General features: G+C 36.6%; 1 protein-coding gene across 1 annotated transcript in view; it reads left to right on the top strand.

Annotated features, from left to right (window-relative positions):
* The window catches only part of LOC149075819 (polynucleotide 5'-hydroxyl-kinase NOL9), a 41311-nt gene extending 23825 nt beyond the window's left edge, over positions 1–17486 (top strand). The window contains exons 10-14 of the mRNA XM_089243331.1: positions 1570–1680; positions 10597–10711; positions 12780–12861; positions 13510–13643; positions 17196–17486. Coding sequence (XP_089099457.1) covers positions 1570–1680; positions 10597–10711; positions 12780–12861; positions 13510–13643; positions 17196–17273 — 520 coding nt within the window. The 3' untranslated portion in view covers positions 17274–17486. The remainder of the gene's footprint in view (positions 1–1569; positions 1681–10596; positions 10712–12779; positions 12862–13509; positions 13644–17195) is intronic.
* Positions 17487–20900: the final 3414 nt, after the last annotated feature.

Raw genomic sequence — 20900 nt, 5'->3', positions numbered from 1 at the left:
GTGATTTCTCTATTCTGCATGGAAAGACTGATATGGAATTATATCTGCTCAGGGGCAATGCTGAAGTTGCCTTGGGGTGGGGAGGGGAAGGAATGCAACTTTTTTAATTGATTAAAAAAAAAGTTCGAAAACAAAGCTTTGATCGAGTCTATGAGTGCTGGCTTGGGAGAATCTCCGGATTTCTAGATTCCAAAAGTTGGCATGTCTGAGAACAACTTTTTCCCCAACAGTGTAGCAGCACAAGCACCATTTACATGAGGGGGGGGGGGGGAAACGGCTATAGGGAAAGAAATGCAAAGGGTTATGGAAAATTGGCATGACACAAAATGTTCTGAAGAAGATAGTGTAAAACTTTTTTCTTTTCTCCTTTTTTTTCCTATAAGGGAAAATGTTGCTGAACTGAACTATATTTCGATGATTTTCAGACACTTGTTTTCGAGTTACAGATTTTTCATTTTGTAATACCGGACTCACACAATACGTTGTTCCTATGTAAACTGATTTGAAGGATCAGAAAAGTTTTCATTATAACGAGATTTTCGTTACAATGGGATCTGACTGTATAGTTTTAAATTAAACATCCTGGACTATAGCCTGTCAAGCTTTCTCCTGTAGATATGCCTCTGTATCGAAGTTACTTATTTGGTCTCTCGCATGCGTACACATTTTCTTAGTCACTCTTTTGGTTCACTCCCATACATGCACATTTTCTTGGTCACTCCTATGCTTGAACATTTTATTGATCACTCACTTACGTAGTCCCTCATTTTCTGTGTCACTCTTTTGGTCACTCACATGCTTGCACACTTTTTTAATCACTCTTATGCTTGCAAACTGTGAACTCAGATATTAACAACGCAAATCCACTTCATTTACTCTCATACGAGGTGTTGAACGAGATGACTTGCTAAAGTGAACATTTTACATGATACTAATGAAAATTTTTATGTATTCTACGTATTTAATTTCAATGTGTAAGATAACAGAAGAGATGGCATGGGCCTTCTAATTTCTTCTAATATAATACTGGATTCATTCTTCTTAACGATACCCTGGAACTTCTCTCCAAAACTCTTAACCCCCATTTCATCTGTTATCCCCACAAAATCTGTTAAATGCAACAGTTCCCATTCATTTCAGGGGAAATATATTGTCATAATTTTTTACATTTGTAATTTTTCCTTCCGGAGTCAATTTCAGAGAACAAACATAATATTACCACTACCACGCTGAATCACTGTCATGTGTCGAAATGCATTTAGAATTTCATATTTTTTCAGTGCATTTGCCTTTTCATTAGTCTTTTGTGATTATATAAGCCAAAGGTAAAATTATTTACTCTTCCAATAACAAAGTGTTCCGAACTCAAAGCCGGAAGAGATCTTGGCAACATGTTAAGTGTGGCGACAGAGTTCTGGCTTTCATCCATCCTGTGTCTGTGGTTTTCAGCAAAATTATCTATAACAATGTGTGTGTGTGTGATCTGTTATTTTGTTTTGTGTATTTATTTATTTATTTTATTTTGTGTCTGAAAATTTAGCGAAATTTTGTTCATATTTTTCTCGATAGCCATAGAAAGAATTCTCCGCTTCTCAGAGAATTGATGATGTTAGCATACCTAGGCCGCTGTCAGCCATATTATGATGCTCCAAAGTACCTAAACTGCTTTAAACCATACAAGTAATTCAAACTTTCCTATTCTTGTTAACAGTAAATTTGAATTTTGGTGCATACTGTTTAATTAAATTTTTTCCCATGAATTCATGGAAGCTATACAAATTAGTATTCTTTTTTTTTTTTCTTTTTTTTCAAAACCGAAATTGGGGTTGGGAGAATTGGGTTATATTCTTGAAAACAAATGTAATTGAAATTCTGGAAATAAGCTTCTTCATTGCCTGAAATCAGGTAAGCAGGAACTTTTAGAACCGAAATCGTAGTTTTCTTGAATCTGAAGCAATTTTCAGATATATTGTAGATTAAAAGAACAAACTGGGGTAACTTTTGGACAGAAAATTATTTCAAATTTCCAGCGAATGCCATGGCTGTTTTATCTGTTCGGTGCTACCAATAAAACGCATGGCATTGGCTAGAAATTCAAAAATAATTTCTGTCTCAAAGTTACCAGGTTTACAGTACAGTGGGATATGTCAAGAAGGCCGGGATTATACTATAAAAGTTCTTTTATAAACTAAAAAATGCAGCCAATAAGACTATTGGTTGCATTCGCGAGAATGTAACTGGTACGATTATTTGTTGCATTTTTCAAGTTCTATAAAAGTATTATTATCAAGCTTTTATAGTGCAATCCTGGCAGAAAACATATTTTCCATTAAAGCAACGGAAGGGGGGGGGGGGGAACAGCAAAATGTGTGCACTGAGTATATGGTAGAGTCTCAAAACTCGAAGATCTAGATAACGTGGAGTGCTAAAAAAAAACTTTTTATGCCTGCTCAAAGTATCTCATTTTTGCCAAAAACAAGTTTGTTTCATTTTATCCCATTTTTCTTTACGAATGAGAGAAATTTCAGTTTGAAAGATGGAGGTGGGGTCTTGATCCCTACCCTAGAATCTTTGGTAGATCCCCCAGACCAGAATTTTTCACAGGCTCTTCTGTAGTAAATTTATAATTATATAGTGTGAAAAAAAAAATTATATAGAGTACCCAGGACTGTATCCTCTGTCAACCTCCCTTAAAAATGTAAAAATAGTCGATTGTTCTTGGCAGTTGTGTAAGGAATTGAGTAATTGAATTAAGGACAAAACATGTGAGAGTAGGTACCCCCCCCCCCCCCCTATAATTTCATTTTCTATCAGGATAATCCAGATTTTCAGTAATCCAAGTTAGTCTCAGTCCCGTTCACTTCAGATTATCGGGAATCTACTCTATACAGGCAACAACACCTTCTCCATTGCTTCATGGGAAATGAACCTTATACCAGGCAGTTTCAAAAATTTTCAGATAAAAAATTTGAGGAAAAAATAATTCCATGTTTAAACAGAATAAAAACATGTATATAGTTCATTTTGTTGTAGCAGTTGCAGTTAAAATGCATATCAGGCAAAAAATTATAATAGAAATGAAATAATTAATTGCATGCTTACATACATTCAGTTTAAGGCCAGAGGGTACATAAAGTATTGTGCTTACTCAAACAGTCATGTTGAATTGAACTGTTTGAAACCAATTGAACTGTGAGCAAGAAAGTGCTGATTTTCAGTATGAGAACATAATTCCACTTTTCTGTATACAGTGATACCTTGATCGGCAACTGCCTGAACTTACAAATTTTTCAGCGAATGATGGGGTTTTTTTGCGATAATTTTACCTTAGCTAACAAATCCTTGACATTCATAAATATTCTGCCCGTGTTCAAGAAGAAATTGAAACATCATTTATTACTGACACACCAATCTCTTGTATATATATATGGGTGTGTGAGAGTATGTACTGGGGTCCAGAATTAAAAGACCCTATTTTAAAGTAGCCTACAGGCAAAACCAGTCATCAGAAAATTGTGAAATTTTGTGGAGGACTTCATGAAGTGATGGGAATTTGTTTCAGGGGAAAAAAAATTAGTTGCACATATGTCGCCAACAGAGGGTGGTTCACTTTAAATACCTGTAGTAAACATGTAAATTTATGTGATGTCACGCAGCAGCTGTTATAAAACCAAGAAACATTCGCAGAGATCTTGTTTCTCAAAGTGTTTGCTACTTACAATGACAATTAGGTTACAAGATGTTTTTTTGGTCAAATTATTTTACCAAAACAGCAGTTCCGCAGTAACTGCTCTATACTAAAATATCAGACTTGGAAGAGGATTCAAAAAGGTCTAATGAATGTTAAAAACCTTTGGAGTATGATAAAATTTGAAATCTCAGGATCGTTGGCTGTTCCTCGTGGAAGAGGAAGAAAACCTGTTTCTATAGATGCAGTACAGGAGGTTTCGCTTCAGGTGGAAGAGGACAGAGCTTTTCAAATTCTCATGGTAGTGTCACTAGTGTCAGGCTTTGGATAGGCCACGTTTAACTGTCCTTAAGATCATGCGGAATATCCTCCGATGGTATCCGTACAAACTTTGCGGTTGCTTCCACGTGATTATGACGCTCAACTCTGGTTCTCACTGCAGTTTCTAGATCGTGTTGAGGTTGATTCAGAATGTCCTTGGATTATCCTCTGGACAGACAAAGCACATTTTCACTTGGATGGTGCAGTCAATACTCACAACTGCAGAATTTGGGAACCAAAAAGTCTGCACGATATCTTAGAAGTTCTGTTGCATTCACCAAAAGTGACGGTATGCTTGGACTTACTGCATCATTTCTTCTCGGTCCCTACTTCTGCAAGGAGTTACATTCTACAGGTCCAGTGGCATGTTCGATCACCGGGAAGCGATATACATTGCTATTACAGATTGAAATTGTACCGGCTCTGCAAGCACGTCACTGCCTTGTAGACACAATCTTTATGCAAGATGGAGCTCTTCCACACATTGCATTGTGTGTGTTAAAAATATTCTTAAAACACATTTTACAGAAGAATGTGTCATCAGCTGGCACTTCCCTAATCTATGGCCACCCCTATCCTCAGACCTTAATCCATTCAATTTTTGACTTAGGGGGCATTTGAAATGTCTGGCAAGTTGTGAAAATCCAAGAACTTTACCTTACCGTAAAGGCAGCATTTCATTCCACATGCCTGAAATGGCAAGTTTTCCCTGCACACACTTCAGTCAGTTGTGGAACATGCCATCTTGTGATTTCACATGGTATCTGAAAATGATGGGCCATCATGTGGAACATGTTTTGTTGCAGTAACAATTGTAAAAGTGTTTAACAATTGTTAAAATTGTAAACATTTGCCTAAGTGTGTCATTTCTTAATAAAACACCCTCTGGTGGCAAGTGCAACTAATTTTTTTTCTCCTAAAACAAATTCCCATCACTTTATGAAGTCGTTCACAAAATTTCACAATTTTCTGATGACTGGTTTCGCCTGTAGGCTGCTTTAAAATAGAGTCTTTTAATTATGGATGCCCTGTGTGTGTGTATATATATCAAAGTTTTCACATTGTTAGATAGAATATGACTTGTCTTACGGCCGTATTCACCGTCCAGGTTCAGAACGCGATCCAGGTTCTAAACCGCGTTTCACCTCAAAATTGGTATTCACCACCCCTGAATCGAGATCCACGGACCAGCTTTTCGAGCCTGAAACTGAACCTCCGATATCGGCGATCCAGCAGGGTGAATCGAGTTTCAGCGCATGCGCAGTGAACATTATCATCGCTGCAAACACAAACATCGACATAGTAATGGGGGTCGCGCTGAATTGTTTTTACGATGACCCAGAATGAAATAGGGAATTTAGAATAATTTATTAATTATAAGGTGATGAGTGACCGCGTTTAGGTATTAAATATATGTTAAGTAATTATCCCCGATCAATGAAAGCTTTCAACTACTACTTGAAGCCATCAACAAGTCACGAAAGAAGGTGAGTAATGATACTTTTCTATGATTTCCTTCAAATCTGAACTTCATTCGCTAACAAAATGATCATTATCAAATAATGATTATTTAATAATATGAGTAATATACTCATGTATTGATATTAATGACAAATTCGTCTTTATGGTACCTGAAACAGGGTCGTAGCGGGCAGGGCCGTCTTAAGAACACCATGGGCCCCGGGCCAAGTGGCCTTTCTGAGGACCTACCAGGTAAATTACAGAAAATTTCAACCAAATCTCATTTTTGTGAGGCCCCTCTTCTCTCGAGTCCCCCCGGGCCGTGCCCGGGTAGGTCCATCCGTTAAGACAGCACTGGTAGTGGGCTCTCTCGATGCAGACTTTTTTCTTGAGTGAGGGCCCTGAAAGTATTATTATGTAAAATAAAGTGTACATTTTTGTGAGGGCCCCCATTCTCTCGGCCCTTGGGAAGTGCTCCGGTTGCCCCAACTTATTTACGGTCCTGACCTAAAGGTTAAAATGGCAGGGTATAGTGTCACGCTTTTGAAGTTTTTTCCTCTGAAAATAATGTATCATTGGTCTGAAAAGAAGTCATGAATATCTCTCTTGAATTGCAGGAATAGTCACTTGTATACAGTGTATACAAAATTATTTTTTTTTGTATTACTTGTATACAAAATTTTTTTTTCCCTAACCAGGACCATCTTAAGAGCATGATCGGGGGGGGGGGGGGGGGGGCCTGAGACGAGAAATTTTTCTGTGGTCCTACCTGGTAAATTCTAGAAAATTTCAACTAGATCTCATTTTTGTGGGGTCTTTTTTTCTCTTGAGGAGCCTCGTACATTAAGAACTCGCAAAATGTACTAGGCAAAAGCGATCATTACAGTAGTGCATTTTAATTCCTAAACAAAACAATATTCAACAACACTCTAAAATATAGATTTGTGTATGAAATGTTTCGTCTCTAATATGAAAATATTTATATTAATGCCAAGCAAAATATATTACCTTTTTTTAGCTTTTACCTCTTGGCAGGAATATATTTATTTGATACTTTGCTGCTGTGTGTAAACATGACATTTTCCTTCTATATTCAGTCAATCTCACTTATGATATTCCCATGTATAATATTTTCCTGCTTAGTACTCGAATTAATTTTTATTAAGATTTCCTGTTTAAAGCATTTTCCCCGCTTACATTTTTCATGGTAATTTTTTGAAAAAAAAACCTTTATAAGCAGAATCCACAGTATTTGCACAAATGAAAACACGTGCACAACAAAAAATATTTTCTGTGATGCACTCTCATTATCCAAAATCATATAATTATCAACTCATTTCATTCTATTTGTGCATCAGTATTTTGCGTATAATTATCAGTTCATTCGTTTATTATTTACAGTTAAACCTCACTACAATGATGCTTGATATAAAAATAAATCCCCTACATCAATATTTTGAAAGTCTTGTTTGGAAATTCCTATAGTATAATGTTAAACTGCTGCCACTCGATTACAGATGCGAGATGAGAATAATTATTATTTTTGATAAGAATATTCCCCAGTAAATCATAAAAGTAGTCTTTCCAAAGAATATTCTCTAGGATGTTATATATAATTATATTATAAATAACTGGAGAATATTCTTGTTAAGAATAATAAGAATATTCTCAAGTTATTTACAATAGTAGTCCTTCCAGAGTCCTTCGTTACAATATTCTCAAGAATTTTACATCTCTACTCTTAATACAACAGCAATCCCTCTACAATGATAATTTTTCTTGATTTGCAGAATATCATTTTATTGAGATTTTAGTGTGTGTTCATACTTTTCGTGCTCAAAACACCAATTCAAAAATTCATGAAATTACTTTTTAGAACCTTATTTATGTGCAGTTCATGACAGCATTGGGCAATGATTGAATGAAATTTATAATATTTAAGTAATCTATCATTACATAACCCGTACCACGTGATTGCTGATTACATGTGCTTTATTCGTATTATGCAGTATGATTTCACTGTGTTTGAAATCACAACACATGAGTATGATTTGCTTCATTCTTTAGGGAAATTTTTTTTCATGAAAACTATGTTTTTAATTTTTCAGATGAAACAAGTATTTGGGAGCAAAAGTAGGGTAAAAACATGAAAACTATGTTTTTAATTTTTCAGATGAAACAAGTATTTGGGAGCAAAAGTAGGGTAAAAACACATCTATGATAAAATGTGGCCACTGAAGACGAGCTGACTCAATCATGGAAGAAAATCTCAATATTTATTTACAATGTTTGTGTGTGTGTTATACGTACCATTATTATTTTTTAGCAATCTCAAATACTTCCATATAAATACGAATAAATTATTTTTGATAATTGATATGTCGTTATTTCTTAAGTGAGGAAAATGTTAGCTTTTTTTTACATAGTTTGAATTTGTGCCTTAATTATGTTCAAGTTACAGTGTAAATTTTGAAAGTAATGAATTACTAGATTGTGATTATCACGTAAATACAGTATATATTTAAAAAAAAAATCCAGATTTAACTACCAATCCTGCTAGTAAAAAGAGGGATGGAAAATGATTTTGTTGATGAATAATGACGTTGAATCTATCAATATATGTCAAGTTTTTTTTAATTTTTAGTCTTGGCTATTAGTTTACCCTTTAGTTAAACATGATTCAAAGGCAATGCATTTTACACATTAAAAAAAAAAAATTGTCCATACACTAATGCTTGTATTGACTGTCAGATTTGAAACTTTGTTTACAGATTTTTTTATTTTTAAGAATCTTTCAGCTTCAAGGACGTCCTTTCAACTTATATTTAATAATATAATGAACTGTTTTGAACTGAATCTAACTTTTTATGTAAGCTAATCAAAAAAACTAGTACACATGTTGGAACAGTTTTTTGTTGAAAAGAAAACTGTTGGGTTTAGCATTTTATACATTGAGAGGGGGCACATCTTGTGTGTAGGAAGGATTGCATGCAACTATCATACAAGTTTCAACAAATTACAAAAAATCAGTCTCAGATATTAACTTATTTGGCTAATAGGAAATATAGCTATTAATGTTCAGTAATTTAACATTCAATGTGCATCACAAGAATTACTATTAGCATAAAAAAATTTTTTTGAAATCAAATTCACTGAATTTTGTACTTTTTCATTTTAATATGTGTATCTAAAAATTTGATTTCAGGTACAAAACAATCATAATTTAAAAAATATTCAGATAAAAATTATTTTTTGAAAAATTTCCAAATTTATTAGTATTTTTTAAAATATAAATTTTACACAATTGCGACCCTTTTTTCCTTCATTTCATTCACGATTAATAAAATTTGAATGTGTTACTTTTTTTTCAAGGAAATGAAAAGCGCATATAAGCTGATTGTACGTGCGATATATAATTTATCTAATCTGAGAATATTAGCAATTCCGTAGCGAAATGAAAAACCATTATAGATATAGCGGAAGTAGGAAAGAAAACCGTAGCTGGAATGAAATGGAATTTCCATTAAAAAGGGGATGATAAAACCATATTTTGCTTATCGAAAAAAAATTGTTGAAAAACGTAAACACAAGAATCCTACCGTTGAGTTTTCTACTTCATTAGAAGATCAAAAACCCTTCATCCAATCAGCGTCGGATCTACTCTCGCCAAGCTAATATACGCCAAATACTCGCCAACTGAACCGAGTTTCACTTGATACGCACTCGAGACTCACTGGTGAATGCCAAATTCGTTCTAAAACTGAAACGGGTTTCAACTGATCCGCGTTTCAGGACTGTGAGTGGTGAATACGGCCGTTAATGTATTATGCTGTTGCCATTCATTGTTTTCACCTGGGATGAAGTAACTCGTCAGATTATACTGTGATCTTTTCTCCCTCATCCCTTACATCCATGTATATATCCATATACCCCTGTGTAATATGTGTATGAAATAAATTTGAATTTGAATAGAGATTTGGCTAACACAAAAATTTTGATTTACATCAGTGGTTCTCAAACTTTGGTCATTCACAGCTGGTTCCCTTGCTTTATTCATTATTCATGTGTGGCTCCCCAGAATACTTCAATTGATATTGTGCATTCAGAAAAGAACCATTTCAAAGCTGAAATAAGCACACGCATCAATATTTCCTGCTTGTTGCAACACCCCTGACGAAGGTTGGTAATGCTCCTAGGATCCGCAATGCACACTTTGAGAAACACTGGTTTACATGAATGTACATAATGATCGTATAAAAGAGCAGTTTCTGAGCCATTTCATGCAAAATGAATGATTAAGCAAAACAAAAATATGGTAGATAAAGAACTTGTTATCTATGTTCTATTGAATTTTCTATCATTCTAGAAGATTATCTCTTCCATCTGCATAAGTATGCCACACAGAAATGAGCTAATCATATCACATAAGAAGACACCTGAAAAACTAGACAAGGTTGTATACATGGTTGTAACATGAAAAGATCTTCAGTATCTCATGTTCCTGCAAATTCTCCTTTATACAATTATTGTTATCTCATTTATACAAGCTGTTCATTTCAGCCTCTGGCCTGTTTATCTTTATTGCAGTACTTTTGTGTTTTACAAAACATTTTAAAATTTCAGGCTGCATCCCCCCTGGAATGAATTTAACGATTTTCCATAGAAACCTATAGGAAATCTTGTTTTGGCTAATGAATGTGATTTCAGAATCATCATCAATAGCCAAGATGTCACTGTATTCTTTTTCTGAATGTTCCCTTTTATCAAAGCTATAATATGCATACATCAATATTGGCAGGTCACCATGATGTAAACTTTGAGAACCACTGCATTAGAAGAATGTATGAATGGGGGGGGGGGCAATGAAACAAGCAGAAAAATAATCTTTTAGATATTCCTTATTTTAAAACATCAAATGGCAAAAAAAAAAAAATGTGTATGTACAGTATTTATGTGAAGCCTTGATTTTCTATTCAATTTAAATTTTGTGTTCCTTGTCTTCTGTGAATGCCATGGCATGAATGCAAAGTTTATAGTCATTATCAGTGAAGAAAGAGTGCTTAACATATTGATGGATCAGTCATATGTTAAGGTTAATTTTTTTTTTTTTTGGTTTTCATATTTAGGGTTAGAGTTAAAGACATAGTGATACATTTGATGCACCATGATGTTGATCCACCTTCATTGATTAAAGCACTGAATGTAACCTTCGTGGCACTGTGCATAGTACCAGATGATAATGTAAGATTGCTATTATCAACTTTTCTTTTTATTTATTAGTTTTGAAATACGTACGAGTCAGCCACCTCGTTGGGCAATTTGCCTGTTGTGGCGTTGTATTTGTATTTATTTGTATTATACAAGGGGAAATTATTATTTGGCCATACGAGGGGTTTTACTGTGATTTGCAAGTATAAAATTTTGCTACTTTGAGGTGAAAATTTCATTGTCTAGTCCTGCCATTTCAACCTCAGCCTACAGGTTGAAATGGTCAGTATTTTTAGGGGGGCAGTACTGGGAGGCAGTATTTTATGGGGGGGGGGTATTTGTGTGGGGATCATTTTCATTTAATTCTATTGTATAAATGTCACATTTAGTGCTTTAGAATTGTAATTCGTAGATTCCAATGCTTTCAATTTATCTGGAAGCTTTCAGATTTTTTATCCTTATTAAAATCTTCCATGTGGAAACACATTCTTCCAATTTTTCGTATCTTCATAGAAAAATCCTGAAATCGTTCTTTGCGAAAAATGGAAAAACCCCCTAAAGAAAATCAAGCTGATCATGTTTCCTCAAGAAAAATGTGGGAAATTGGAATTTTTCGAATTTGGGAAACATCCAATTCTCATCAAATATGATGCCAAAAGTTAGCAAAGGTGCCAATCACCGCTAAAATTGCAGATGGTGGGAATTGAAGTTGGAGAAATAGTTTTGTCCTTGATTTCAGTGAACAAAAATTCAAATGGGTTTCTTATAGAAAACTGGGACATTTTCATAAGAAAAAAGTTGGGATGGCTGGAAAAATACTGGAATGTCCTGGGAAGAACAGGTCATATGGTCATTCTATGCAATATCCAAAAAAAACACCCTTTTTAAAATAAGTTGTGGCAGCCAATGAACGTTCACGTTGTCAACACCCATAGAGGGCAGCCGTAAAAAAGTCTTGGTGACCGCATTTAAGTAACTGGCCAAGACATGACTTTGTTCACTCAATGTTAATTGGCAATCAGTTATCAGGGGATGACCTTAGTTGCTGAAATCCCTGTATAATCATTGTATTCCATTAACAGCTATGTGGCAAACACAGTAAGTTTTTTCATCAGCAGCTTTATATTTTGAAGTTTTTTAATTGTTTCCTCTGATTAAATATGTCATCAAAAACAAAATATAAAACTGCTTTTCATCAATCATGGATGCTATCTACTCAAGATAGCATCCATGAAAGGAAACACCTATGCTTTATGTACAGTATGTAGATGTGATTTTTTTATTCTGCAGGAAAGACTGAGGTTGAGTTATATTCTGCTTAGGGGTAATGCAGGACCTGCCTGGGGGGGGGGGGGCGACTTTTTTTTTATTTTTTCTTAATTGATTAAAAAAATTGAGAAATGGTTTTTTGACCACGTCTGCGGGGGGGGGGGGGGACCCCATCTTGGGGGAATCTCGGATTTCTGGATTCCAAAAGTTGGCACATTTGTGCATGTTTTCTTCAGCAAGGAAACATTTCATCACATGAAAAACCACAGATTTTTCAGGGCAGGGAATTGGCACGTATGGTGATTTGTTACTTCAATTTTTATGATATGCAAATTAGAAAAAAATTGTGGTGGGAGGGGATCCACAGTGCATTTACATTTTCTACAGGATAATTGTAAAATCAAAAATGTTGGAAAAGGGGAAACACTGGTAAAAACTGTAGTGAGCCGTATAATCTGCTTATAGAAATTTCATTTATCAATAATAAAATCTTGCAGAATAGAAGGGATTCTTTGTCACATTTTTTGTAGAAAAAAAAAATCTCTTATATGCCACCTGAATGTTTGAAAAATAATTTTTTATTTCTATTCCAACCTTTTAGTTGAAAAAAATTTGCAGATGCTGCAGTGTATAATCTGCACAAACAATTTCCAATGTATTTTTTTAGGTATGATCAATGATTGTATGCAGGAAAATATGGTACATTTTCGCAACCGGTCTGATGATTGCAGAAATCATGTTTCAACAGAAATTCCCCCCTCCCTCTATTCGTTCATTTGGCCCATCTGCAAAAAATAATAATGTCACAAAACTTCTCATTTGTTTCTTCCAGATCTTAGTTTGCGCTGAGCAGCATTGTGACTGTCCGAAAAAATTGAAGGAGCCCTATTCCATGGGCATCTGTGTTGGTTTTGGTAAGTAAAAAGCTTTGCTCAGATCCTGTTTGCATCATTATGAGTATATGACCAGCATAATCCTTAATCTGTTTCCATAGCTTAGGTATGGAGCATTTGTCTGGCAAACGAGAGACCGAGGTTCGAGTCCCCACGGAGGCAAAGTTGAATTTTGCACCCAAGTGGTGCAGTGGTAAGATGCTTGTCTTCCACTATGAAGGTTACTGTCAAGGTGCACGGGTTCGAATCCGGGCAAAGAACATCTCAGAAACAAGTTCTTTATCTACCGAGCCTGGGTTGGCCACGGATTGATGGAGTCTTCATTTCCCACCCAACTCCACTGATTGGAAATTGCAGTATTGCAATATGTAACTAGAGTTAGAGTGTGGTCATATATCACTGTATATTTATGCAAAGAAGCATAATCCTTTAAAACATCAACAATGAGACAGTGAATATGTTATGTACATAATCATTGTCAGATGCCCGAGACTCATGGGAAATAATTTGAGTTATTTTGTCGATTAAAAAAATCTCTCGATGTACGAAATTAGAAGACTACTTTTACTTTATCTAGTTTTTGTAAATTTCACTTTTCTTTTTTTTCTTTGGAGAAAAAGAACAATGCAAACACCTTTATGTTGAAACAACTTCTAATTTATTTATCAGGATTTGTTCGAGCCATCGATGAAACAAATGGCATTCTGTACTTTGTGTCGCCTGAGCCTCCAGAGAAGCTTTGTCGGGTCAATGCATTTGTGAAAGGGGATGTGACTACTCCGGAAAAGTTAATGAAGAATCAGGTTCTGTTTTGTTTCTATTATTCTCTTAGTTTGACTGATCACACATGGAGCATGTTGTTGTCCCCATAATAAGGTGACCTTGTTCCACGTACATCCACATCTTTTTATCACTTGTAAATCTGAGACCAGTTTGAGTTGCCAACGTAGTGACATTTGTCATATCTGAAGTAACTTGTGAAATTAGTTTTAGTGTCATTTCAACAATCTTCAAACCATTGGAAGGCAAGAAAAAATACATGAAGGGGCTGTGCCATTTTCACATGGCTGCAGGTGCAAACATACGTGTAAATACATCTTTCGCCTTAGCACACCTGTTTGGTCTTATAACTAATACGGAAGACTTCATATAAGTATGGCAGGGCTGGACAAATCTAGGCACCAGAACAGTTTTTTAGTCAAAAAAAATTTTACCTGAAGAAATAGGTCCAAAATAATGCTTCCTTTTTGACTTTTATGTTGGCAGATAAATTCCAAACATTTTGTGCTGTTGTCAGCTTGCAATTTAACTGCACAAAGAAAACTTTAGGCGCCAATACCAATTTTTAGTTGCCATGGCAACCTGGTGCCTAGGATTTGTCGAGCCCTAAAGTATGGTGCTGTGAAAAATTTCTCTCAATGAAATCTCATCTTGAACACACTTCCTAATGTATGATGTAAAATTATTCCATTAAGAAAGTGTACCGCATAATAAACCAAAACATATATCAAAACCAGTAAGATATTGTTTAATTTGTCTCAGTAATATTATATCAGACGATACCATTGGATTCTGTTTGTTTTTCCCACTTCCTAAGATATAGTGTAAAAATATTTCTTTACAGAAAAAAGGCAGCAAGCCTGACACCCATATAGGAAAATATTAATATTAACATTATGTATAATGAAACCTTGCTATAACGATACTTCATTTAGTGATAAATCCCTCTGGCAATATTTTTTCAAGTCTGTTTGGAAATAACTATAGTCTAGTGTTTTCAACTACAGCGTCTTGATATAATAATCTTCTCTACAATGATAATTTTTTCAGGTTCCCAGAATACCGTTATATCAAGATTTCACTGTATTTTTGTTATCAAGATTTTACCCTCAGACACCAAAAACATTCATACATGTTATATTTTTCCTGAGATATGTAACTTAGAGACCCATGATTAGGCTGGAAGAGATCTTGGCAATGGGATAAGTCTTGTGGCAAAGTTCTGGCATTCATTCATTCAGAGACCCATGATTTAAAACATGGATCAATGTCAAAAACTATAATTGTAGCATGACTCGCTGAAACGTGTCGAAAATGTTATACTAACAGTCCCTGGGTCTAAATTAGGTGGGTCAGAGAGAGTTTTCTAACCTGCAAACACAAAATATATTTGTAATCGTTGTAACTTCACACACATCACTTTCACTTTTGATTCACAAGACTGCTCACTTAACATTTATTGGCAATGATTTATCAGGGGATGACCTTGGTTGCGATGACCATGTCACTTTCACTTTTGATTCACAGTGAGAGTTTTGATTGTAGTACTTCAAATACATACTTCCCACATAATTTAACCAGCTGTTGGGCAATAATTGGCAGGCAATGGCTGCCACAATGTGCCGTATTTCTTTTTAATGAATGTCAACTTCTTTTGCCAATCACTAGTAGTTTTAGTTCATTTAGTTCATCTTTTTATCCCATTTGGTGCTAATTTTTTGCATCTAGTTTTTAAATATTTCTTTAGATGCAGTTTCAGATCCCCATCAGAATATTTGGTTATTACTCCACTTGAGATAGTGGGGGACAGTAGAGAAATCAATGTAGCGTCATCGATGAGGATGGCCAGTCGCTGCTTCGATTCACATTTCACTGATGTTAAGATGTTGCTTGAAGTGAGGGATATAAACTGGTGAACATAATTAACAATTTAATATAATGATAACAAATCACAACAAAATCAACTACAAGTAAGAAAAATATTTCGTGAAAATGCATCGTGACAGCATCGGTTGTACAACTGATGAAGAGAACAAATCAATAGGAATGATTTGTTTTTTCTTTCTTTTTCTACTCAAAAGAAGGTACCCTACTTCCATCTGTTATCGATTTTGTAAACTTGGGCATTCTTGTGGTATTCTCAGATTCAATAAAAACTTTGTGACAAACAGAAATGTATAATACAAATTTTTCTCATTGCCCAGTCCTTACCTAGATAAATCATTTTGCTTGTCGTCTATTGTTTACTGTTGCAATGAAACCATATCTAGAGGTGTGGGATAAAGTTTTGCTTTAAAAAAGTGAGCAAAACCTATAAATAAGGAAAGGGTCCCAAGGTGACGTCTTCGAAAAGGTTTGAAAAAATTACCACTGATTTCTACTCATTTAAAAATGTACAAAAGTATTTTAAAAAATCTGGCGTAATTATCATGGGCCACATATAAAAATATTGTAAATATTAATATTGTGAACACTAATAGAGGCCAAGATTGAATTCAAAAATCCCACAACACACACACACACACACACACACTAGATGCATGAGAGGCGATGAGTAGCCACCTGTTGTCATTTGTAATAATTTTTTGTGTCTAATAATTACATTCTGCTGCTACATTTTTTTTTTTTTTTTATGTATTTCTGGGTGAGAGGAGTGCACTTGAATTTTTTTCATAATTTGAGAATGACACCTTGGGCCCTTTTCCTTATTATTAAATGATGCAGGAATTCATACAGTAATGAGTTTATCTCGGTCAAATTGTGTTTTCTGTGGTTTGTGAAATTTTGAGTTGGTAAAGAGATGATGCTGACAATGATAAATGAACCGGGCATCCTCACACTAGTTGAATTGGATTGAACATTAAAGCTTACCTAGCCGCATTAACTGCAGGAGACTAATTCACTTGGAATTTGTTCCTGAAAAACAAACAGTGAATGCAGCTCCCTACATGGGTGCAGTGCAGTGCTTCTCAAAGTGTGCTCTTTTAGCTCCTAGAAGCATCACCAACCTTCATCAGAGGTGTTGTGGGAAGCTGTTTCTATTGATTTGTCCCTGTTTGGTCTATGTCCCTCTCCTCCTTCCCTGTGGGAAAAAAAGTTTGAAAACCACTGGTGTAATGGATTGATAATGATTCATCACATGTTACATGTTAGACCAGACTTGCATATAAACAAAATTGGGTCTTGCTGCATGTTAATGTGACTGTGCCACACCCGTGCTCATCAGACTTGGCATCAGTGGATTACTTTTTGTTTCCAAAGCTGAAGGTGAAGTAATTTAAAGACATCAAGACTATCCAAGATAATGTTATGAGGGAACTACGAGGCATTCCAACAAAGGACTTCCAGCTTTCTCTCAAAGACTCACGGATCCCACCAACTGATTTATAGCTTCACAAGGGTCACATGTAGAATGATCATTAACAAAAATTTATTTACCGTTCGTTTTTTTTTTTCTATGAGCTCAGTTCTAAAATTTCTTAGCCTGACACTGTATATGTCCCTGCAGTGTGTGATGTCAACAATAATAAGAGTTCTCGGTATATTAGTAATAATTTTTCATTTCCATTTTTCAGAGTATTTTTGGTGTTCCACTGCCTTATTTAAAAAACACACTTGAAACAAAGCCCATTTTGCAGAAATCACGCAGGTGAATATGCACTTGAAGAGATTGATTTGAAGACGTGCAGTCAAGCAAAACTTTTCATATTCATTTTGTATTTTATGTGGTAATACATGTTTCTCTCAAAGTAATGTGTGCTTTTGTAAATATGCGCATCTGCTGTCATGTAGCATTAGTTTGGAAATTTTAATATGTATGATAAGGACTTTTTGAACATGAATAAAAGTCACAATTTCATTGTAAATGATGTCTGTACATAATTAGAGTCATAAGCATTCATTTTTCGATTGTGTAAAGCAGCGACTTAACCTTTTATGCTTAACTGCCATTGGAAATGTAAAGCATACTTGCAAATGTCAGAAAATGATTATATTAATGAATATCAAATCACAAGGTCAAGTACATAGTATACTGTCAGTTTGGCTCTCCTCCTTCCTGAAATACTAGATCTCCCCCCCCCCCCCAAAATAAATTTCTGGCTAGGGCTTTGGGGAAAATCAGATTTTACAATATTCTGCAGCAGGGGTGGCTTAAACAAAGGGGTGCGGTGCACCTGGGCATCAGCCTAAGCTCTTGTTTAGACATATAAATTTGTAAAATTTTAGAATAATGAAGTCACAACACACATGCTGTCACTCTTTTGAGCCATAACTTGACAATGAAAATGTTGAGAGAACTTGAGAGGAACAGGCAGGGCCTGGGGGCTGTAATACCAGAAACAAGAATGGACTATCACACAGGGCAAGTGCAGCACATTTTAGTACCTCCACTCAGAGGTGGATTTATGGTTTTGTCACCTTTCCAGTCTATAATATTCTAGTCTAATTTTCTTGTCCACTCATTCCTCTAATTCATCGCCCAGCGGTATAACCCCATTAGCCCCCACCCCTGTAAATAGACCCATGCCTCTTAGTTATCCTTTTTGGCCATTCACATGCTTGGGTATTGTTTTGGTCACTCCAATGCTCACACATGCTCTTGGTCATTCACACAACACCCACTCTAGGTCATTCACACAACACCCACTCTAGGTCACTCCCATGCTCAGACTCTCTAGGTCACTCATGACCTAGTCCTTCAATCTCTAGGCAGAGGCTGATTTGTAGTTTCACAACCTGTATACTGTATAAATTTTTCTGCCCTTCTCCCATTCTACTAATTTTCTTAACCCATACATTCCTCAAAGTTGCTGCCCCACCGAACACGCTGCACTTGGCTGTAGGCTCATCAATAAGAACTGTAATGGGGAAAAAGTTCTGGCATAATTAAAAGGAAGATGATTTCTTTAAAAGTGGGACATGTGGTCAAGTACATTTAGTAGGCTAAACTGTGGTGTGCAATTTTGGACAGGTAAAAAATCGGGTTCATACAGAACCAGCGCTTTCAGCCTCCCATCAGGGGCAGCACTTGAAGTTTTTCACCCAGCCAGCAGGTGAGGTTGAGCTGCCCCTGCTCTGCAGAGTAAGAAAACAATTTATAGTAGAGGAAACAGGATGGGAGGGGGTGTTCATGAAGGGTCGAGCCGGGTGGGCTTGTTTTTATTGTGATACAAAATTTTCTTTTGTTCAGAGGGCTCCAAAATATAGGTATAATTTCTGCCTTGATTAGTATGTAAAAGTGTTCAGCTTGATTCAGTTGTGTTTTAACGGATAGCCAATTGGACTCAAAGTCAAATAGGGGCTCCAAAGTTATTACAGTTGACACTCATTTTTATGAACCCGTACAGGCTTGAATAAAAAGTTTGTAAAATCGAAGTTCATTAATAGGAAAGACCTTCAAAAGAATGGCATATTGTTTGAGAACAGGAAAACTGGTTCGTAAAATCATGCGGTTTGTAAATTGGAATTTTGTAAAATTGAGTGTGGACTACCGCTTGTGGGGGCTAAGAAGAAGGGTGCGTAAAGAATGGGGGGGGGGGGGTTCATACTGGAGTCCTTAAAATAAAACTTGACTGCCATTTGACCGTAAAAGAGGATAGCGATCGCATCTGCGGGGTGGCCGTTAAGAGGGGGTATTGTTTAACACCTACATAGGTATTGTTTAATACCTATAGAAACGGGCGGATCGAGTAAAGAATCTACCCGTGCGGGACCAATTTTTTTCGCTACCTGATCGTGTTTTTTGGTCGGCAAAGCTTTTTTTTCCTCTCTTTCAACTCGGATTTGGCGTTCCTCTTCGAGTGGCCAGGAGCCACCTCTCCTAAACGAATACATTTTTTAATTATCGCGACGGGCCTTCTCTAACGGACACCCCTCGTTATCGGCAGCATTTTTGGTCCCATGAATGCAGGGCCGCAGCGAGGAGAGGGTCTGTTGCCTCGGTTGCTGGACTGAGTACATTTTCATTTACAGTTGCAGTCCTACATAGGTGTTCGTTATCGAGAGGTTCTACTGTGTAGGGTTCGAGCCCCGAAAAGGATATCAAATATTTGGATATTTCGGGGGGGGGGGAGGAAGCCCGAGCTCATAGGCCCTATATCAAGGGTGTTCAACGGATAGGAGAGTGGGCCACTTCATTGACAACGTGTCGCGGGCCTCTTTAGTGATCTGAAACAGCACCGCGGATCACGTGATCTGCAAATCTGTCGCGGATCGTTTAAATCATACACTCAACATGTGGCCCGACACTTCAAATCTAATTTTGTAAAAATGAATTAAGCGGCACATTCCCAGATCACTTGAGAGACTTGCGACATGTATACAGCTCATTCAAGTGGCCTGGGGAAGCTGTTCTAGGTGGCCCGAGGCACATTCTCATTTTATTCAAGTCGTCCATGGCACGTTTACAGATCACTAAAGTAATCCACGATACAGTTCCAGAACACTTCAGTGACCTGGGGCACATTTACAAATTACTTAACTGACCTGAGGCGCTGTGTCAGATCACTTAAGCTGCCCGCGACGAATTTGCAGATCATTTAGGTGACTCGTAGCACAGTTGTAGATCGATTACGCAGCCCGCGCCACGTTTTCCAACCAATGAAGTGGCACACTTCCTCCTAAATGTTGAGCACCTTTGATTTAAATGTTCTGAAACTGTGCCATAGGTCACTTGGGTGATCTGGAACTGTGCCACGAATCACTTGCGTCATCTGGGAATGTGCAGCGGACAGCATAAGTGATCTGGAATTTTACCGCGGGTCACTCAAGTGATTTTTAAATGTATCGCGGGCACTTAAATGATCTATAACTGTGTTGCCAGCCGCTTAAGTGATCTAGAAGAGTGCCGCGAGCAACTTGAATGATCTGGGAATGTGCCGCGGGCCACTTAAGTGATGTGAAACTGCACCGCGGGCTACAAGTTAACTGTAAATGTGCCGCTTAAGAGCTCTGGAATTTTGCCGTGGGCCACATCAGATGAATCCGAGGGCTACATTTGGCCCACAGGGCTTGGGTTGAGCATATATGCCTTAAACAATTTCGTTCACGTCACGCGTTTTGGTAGTGGCATCTTAAAAATTTCCCACATTGACAAAAAAGGGGAAAAAAAGCGCATTCTTTTTTCTCCTTTTTTTGCAGCCTAGACGCGAGACAGTCGGCAATTTATCGGCAATCCCCACCTCTGGGATTTGTCGGATGCTTGGTACGAACGGTAACCATCCGCCCCCGTCTTTTCTCCACGCGCGCATACGCTTCTTTCACCAGCCCCGTTTTGTTGT

This window comes from Pholcus phalangioides, unplaced genomic scaffold, assembly GCF_987345545.1.
Source record: "Pholcus phalangioides strain wild (caught in Gottingen) unplaced genomic scaffold, Ppha-v1.0 ptg000015l_1, whole genome shotgun sequence".
Taxonomy (NCBI): domain Eukaryota; kingdom Metazoa; phylum Arthropoda; class Arachnida; order Araneae; family Pholcidae; genus Pholcus; species Pholcus phalangioides.
Note: the sequence above shows the minus strand (reverse complement) of the source record. Positions and strands in the feature narration are given on the sequence as shown.